The 6072-nt window shown below is 41.5% G+C and overlaps 1 protein-coding gene across 1 annotated transcript in view; it reads right to left on the bottom strand.

The window, feature by feature from the left end:
• The window catches only part of rsbn1 (round spermatid basic protein 1), a gene marked incomplete in the record, with an annotated part of 10245 nt that extends 4426 nt beyond the window's left edge, over nt 1-5819 (bottom strand). Inside the window, 2 exon segments of the mRNA XM_014025747.1 lie at nt 2677-3341; nt 5219-5819. Of these exon segments, the coding sequence (XP_013881201.1) occupies nt 2677-3341; nt 5219-5747 (1194 nt within the window).
• Nucleotides 5820-6072: the final 253 nt, after the last annotated feature.

The following is a 6072-nucleotide window of genomic DNA, read 5'->3' as shown; positions in this document are numbered from 1 at the left end:
GTACAATATATGTACACTGATCGGGCATTTTTAACAGTCCATTCCACAATCTTATTCCCTAGACTGAAGTAGACCGTTCCTTCAAATTTGTCTGAAACCAAGGCTTCACAAACATCTCCACCCCTTTAATATAATAATTCTCTCTTAACAAAATTTAAGTGGATGTTAGAAGGTAATAAGTTTTTGTGAGCCTTATACATAAACAGTAAAATATTATAGTTCAGGTTAGTAAAAAGGTAAACCATAAACTCAGATTCTACAGCAATTGTCTTAATTTATTAAACAGGCAAATAATTATTTTAATTTGCTGAGAGGCTGTTTTTGCCATCAATTCTACCCCTAACCCTTCTCAAAACTTTCATAGAATTAGTATTAAGTAAAAATTCATGGGTTACACTGTAAAAGATACAGTACTGTAAGAAAAACGTGATCAAAACTGGTAGCTAGAATAATTGTTATGCTGTCAAATCAGACAGCACAACCCTGCTCTGTCCTGATTGGGTAAAACATTGACTGCAGTTCTCTCTATTGGGTGAAAAAAACGTCGGTTTAATCCCTAGATGGCTTTAACAAGTTTTTTCTCCTTTTCATTTTTACAAATGATGGACGAACGCGGCAAAGAACTTTAATCTATGTCTTTTTTTCCTTTGTTGTCCACTGGACAACCAGAAGGCGGGATCTGGTTGCCCCGAAAAAAAAAAAAGTTGTCTCGCCAACCTAAATACTGCTTATGTCAACATAAATCTCAGCTTTTTTCTCTTCCTCATTGTTTTTCAGGTCAGCTCCTTTCTCCTTGCTGGTTCTCCTCAAACTTTGTTATCAGCTGAGCCATCTGACTCCCAGCTTTGCCTTCAGCCTGCTCTGCAAATTTGTCTGCATCTCTGAAAAGAGTTTCAGCAACTGTTTGTATAGCGTGATCCCAAGTATCTAAACTGTGTTGTAGCTGCCTGACCTCCAAAAAACATCCACACAGCTCCAGCTGTTTTGATAGTTTGATTTGAACTTTAATCAAACAGGAGTATACTGTATATGATTCTTTAGAAATTAGCGCTCTCTTGATAAAGTTTGCTAGTCCAAAGCAAGTTATGGATGCAGTTTTATCTTTTCCACACTTAAATGACTTTGCAATGTACAGAACACGGTTTAAAACAAGTTCCAAATTTTGTTATTTTGTCATTTGTGGTGTTAGTGTGGGGAATCCAGATCCTCTGCTCATAAAGTAGGATCTGAACCCAAGACGACACAGAGATCGCTAACGGGAGTAGTGGAGCTGTTGTCTCTCTGAGGTGGTGTGGTGGCACTGTGGCCAGAGCAGCACAATTGATTGATAGTTGTCATCTGTCTCAAGCGTGCAGTCAGATTGGATTGTCGCAGTTTCGTGACAAAAATTGTGTAAAAAGTTTGCACTGTCGACATTTCGGCACCTTCTTGTTGCAACCCGCGGGCCAAACTTTTTACCCCCTCTACATAAGAACTTGTGTGTTTGGTCAGAAGTTCGAGGGAGTGTTTGGTTATGCTGAAAGCTCTCGGACRCTGCGTTTTGCTTCAAACACGCCCCCTCCCCACCAAAAACCCCAAACAAACAAAGAAAAAAAACCTACTCGCTTCGAGAAGCCGACTGATGTAGCCTACCCAGAATCAGACATTTACAAAAATAGTCAAACGGTCAAAATCTCGTGGATGGAGATGAAACAGGCTTTGTGCAGGGAGGAATCTGTCTTGTAAAAACTGTGGAGCTTTAACCAGGACAGATTTGTGCACAAATAATGTCAAGTGACAGGTTTCGGACCTTTTTTCTGCATTGTAGACTCCAGTGGAAAGAAACCCTGTGCAGTGACATATAACGCAGCGGGAGGGGTTTCTAAGGAGCTCGGCTCGGTGTGTCTCAGGAGCTGTGAAAGGTTTGTGTGAAAACGAAGGCTGAACAACCACATGCCTGTGCGTCATCTAGTCAGATGCCAAGCGACCATACTGAAGCTTTCAGTCCATTTACTGTGGTAATATTTGTCACTTTTTGAATGCGACTCCACCACTCGTACACCCAACATTCCCAATATTTAATTTTTTTTTTGGCATAAGCAAGAGTAAGCTTAAAAGACATTGGGCCTCATGCAAGAACATGTTCATATTCTTATCCTAAATTTCTCTTACTTTTGTTCGTACAAAGGGTTCGTACGAACATGTCACGTCAGATTCAACAAACTCTTCTATCTTCAGGAAAAGTGTGTAAATGAGCTGCGTAAATTCCACCTGTTCGTATCAGCTGCTTGTGCATGCAAGAGGAGATTAGCATAATTACCACCCCAAAAACACCATATAAGGATATGTTTCCTGCCTCAGATACAAGGAAGTGCCCATTCAGGAAAATGACAGCGAAAATTAAAAAGAACTTTACGAGTTCAGAGATTGAAGTCATGCTGTCAGAGATCCAGAAAAGAAAATCTGTCATTTTTAGCAGGTCAGCTGTGGAATAAAAAGAGCTGCTAAAAGTATAAACAACTGTGTTAAATCATTTTCATTTATTCAGAAGACACACCGCCCTTATCTGGATTCTCCACGATAAGAGGAACAAAAAGCTGGACTTTAAATCTTATGTTCCATTTAACTCAACAAAATAGGTTTTCTTTTTAATTTCCTGATATTTTTATGTGGTGCAGTGTTGCCTTTTCCACATACCTGAACATGAAAGTTGCCAATCGTGGTGGTCTCAATGTCTTTCTTGCCCAGTATTTCCATTTTGACTGGCGTGTTGGGGAAATTGAAGGCAAAGTAGTCCAGGAAGTCGGGCATGTAGGACGCTGCCCTGTGCACCACCGTCAAGGCATAGAGCGCTGCGCCTTTGGGCTTCTCAGCGAAGGTCAAATCCAGGAACTCGTGGGCAAAGCACTCCATCTCAGCCGGACTGAGGGAGGCCAACTCGTCAGCATAGGCGTGCAGGACAGCGCCCCCTCCGTTGGGTTGCCTCTCCTCGTGCATGAARCGTCCGTACCTGGTGCCCGTCTGAAGGCAGGAGCTGCGGATGTAGTGGTCCTGATGGGACAAGAAGGAGGCACAGCCCCTGCTGAGAGCGTGGAGATAGGGAGGGGAGCTGTCGACAGCATCRCTGTTGGGATGAGGGCTGTTGTCGTGTTTTCCAGCTGCAGGCAGAGGCACATCAGGGCGAACAAGCGTTCTGAGGTCAGCTCCAAGCCCTTTGCACACAGTCTGAACTGCTTTGGTGTGCGTGTGTCGGACCTTCTTAGCAACTTGATCGTCCTCACGATGCTTTCTCTTCTTTTTCTTTTTTAGGAGATATTCCTCCACCGYTAGAGACTTGCCATTTTCATTGTGAAGCCTCAACTCTGAAAGTTCAGACAACTGGAGGTTAGAAAGGATCATGAAAAAGTTAACCCCTTGAGCCCCATGCCCCCGGTAGTGGGGGCAAAACAGCTTTTTCCATTTTTTATTTCTTTTAACTTAAGATCTGTCAGTTGAACCTGCACATGAAAGCTGAGAATCTTGGCCAAAAGCTCATGGAAACTATTTTTACATTCATTAAACACAGTTCAAATGACAAGCAGTTGAATCAGAAAGTAAACAAACTAGGGCTGGGTGGTATGACCTCAAATTCATATCACGGTAACGGTATATATCGCAGTAGAAAATTATAAAAAGTTAAGATAATGTAATGTATTTTATATAATATACTGTATGTGGTGACAAATAAATGTTTGGATAACTTTTCTAAAGAACAAACATTCAATAACAAGTCTTTTCAGGAAGGTAAGAAAAAATAAATAACTTTTGAAAGTAAAARCTTAAGATTTCTTAACCTTTATTAATGTTACCATCATGGTCCGTCCTGTGCAGAATGACAAAAACTAAAATYATTTCTTTACKWAAACCTCTAACTTTGCTCCAGTTAATTTTAGCAGCATGAATCTTTGCACAGGTATATGGTTTCCAAGAGTTTTAAGCCTACTTCATTATGGTTTTAAATAGGTTAYACACTGTCAAATGTAAAAAATTCAGATGAGAGTGAAAAAAATATCAAAATATTATGTTCCATCCCCAATATCTCTTTAATACTTACACTTCTGATGAAATCTCCCAAGTGTTAGCTTTATTTTGATACCAAGGTTATTTAAGTAGAGTTTGTAAATGCTGAGATATACTCAGTTACATCTCAGCATGGTATTTTGAGAAAAAACTTGGGGCTCAAGAGGTTAAATTTACATCAGTCCAAAGCTGACACATACAGTCAAAATAAAGTTCTCTCTTTCAAATCTACAAATCTGCATTCATTTTAAATTTTTTGTCCACCTAATCCCAACAAATTGGGCCTCAGATAAACAAATGTTTATCCAATTAGCTTAACTCTCRAGAGCAGTGGCGGAGGGATGATGATTTGAGCTCATTTACCAGTCAGTCACCACATCTGCAATGAACTTCCTGTATTTGCCTGACATCTGAAGCTTCATCTAATTTGTGCCATGAAGCCACACAGATCCAGAGCATGAATTAAAAGTAAATAAATCACGATGTTGCTGTCCTATCCTGTCAAAGTCCTGTTATTAACCGGTCTGAAATAACTTAAAAAGATACGTGCCAAAATAAAAGCCCTCCTAACTTTAATCTTTATCCWACAATCCATAAGAAGAACTGGCCAAGCTTCTACAAACTAATGAATAAAAGGYGGAGTTTGTTTTTTCATACACAACAGGTCTACTTCTATTTAAACACTTTAATAAAGCCTAAAAGACACTGTGTAATAAATGTCATTTTGCATACTTGGAGTTTTGTGTACTTCATTTTAAAACTTAGCAAAAACAGATTTGTTTTTTTTTTTTGTTTTGATCCATAAATCATGGACATTTTTACATCAACACCACAACATTCTCCTGGAAAAGCAGAATAAATATGTTATTAGAGGATTAGCACTACCCTATCTCCTCCTATTTTTATTTAGAAAATAAAAAACAAATCTAAGATTTTTTCTTCACTCTGCACTCTTTTCATTCACAGCCTGATTTACTGTTTTTTTATTTACTGCATATAGATTTTGTTTTTATTAATGAAGTTTAATAAACTTTACATGCATGGGCTAATACTTAATTAGTGTCTGTTAGAACCAAAGCAACAATGATGCTTGTTCTGGTGTTTCATATAAAGTRAGGATTATTTCCATGCAAACGACCCAGTGGTAATAACTGTTATTATAACATTGTAATAAACTCACCCTTTTTCTTCTTCAGCACCAGGTGTTTCACATTAGCCTCGGAGTTTTCCTTCTTCAGCTTCAGTTTCAGCTCCCTCTCTCCGGGCTTCTCTCGGACTTCCTGCGGCCTTGTCTCGGCCACTTTGAGGGGCGTCAAAGCGAAGAGCGCAGGTGGCTGTGGAGCCCCGGTGCGCTGCTGTGGGGGCAAAGCGGGCTGTGAGCTCTTCTTGGTGCCGTTGCTGAGCCCGTGGCTGTGCTGGCGGTTGTGGTGGTGGACGTGCAGGACGTGCTTGTCCGCGCCGAAGTTCTGGCTTTTGGGTTTTTGCTGCGGCTGATGAGGCTGGGGGCTCCGGTGCTCAGCGTGGATGTGATGACGGTGATGGTGGTGGTGATGGAGCTTCACTTTCTTCGCCTCCCGTCCCTCGTCTGGCGGCGGCAGATCGACCTTCTTCTTCTTTTTCTTCTTCTCTTTGATGAATCTATCAAAGCCGTCCCTTGTCATCAGTTCGTCTTTCACTTTCGCACGGAGCAAGTCGCCTTGAGCTGCCATCTTTGCACGTTCAGCTCGTTTATAGCACCCGACACAATGCGCAAGTCTCCGGCTGTTGCAGCTCGGAGACGTCTCGAAGACGCTGCGCATGCGCGCGAACAGCATTGTGGTTAATGTTGTTCGCAGGTGTCCCACGGCTGTCTGGGAGTTTGAGTTTGAACAACAGTGCCTGCGTGCCGAGTCGCACGCGCCTATTTCTGCTCAGCTGACGTAATGGTTTATCACACCCACGAGAGGGAGCGCTTCACCTTCCGCAGCGGCTGGAACTAGTTTCAGCAAATGTCACGTAGCAAACACGACAGTGAGATGTATGAGAGCAGCTGGC

Source organism: Austrofundulus limnaeus, unplaced genomic scaffold (assembly GCF_001266775.1).
Source record: "Austrofundulus limnaeus strain Quisiro unplaced genomic scaffold, Austrofundulus_limnaeus-1.0 Scaffold496, whole genome shotgun sequence".
NCBI classification, from domain to species: domain Eukaryota; kingdom Metazoa; phylum Chordata; class Actinopteri; order Cyprinodontiformes; family Rivulidae; genus Austrofundulus; species Austrofundulus limnaeus.
Note: the sequence above shows the minus strand (reverse complement) of the source record. Positions and strands in the feature narration are given on the sequence as shown.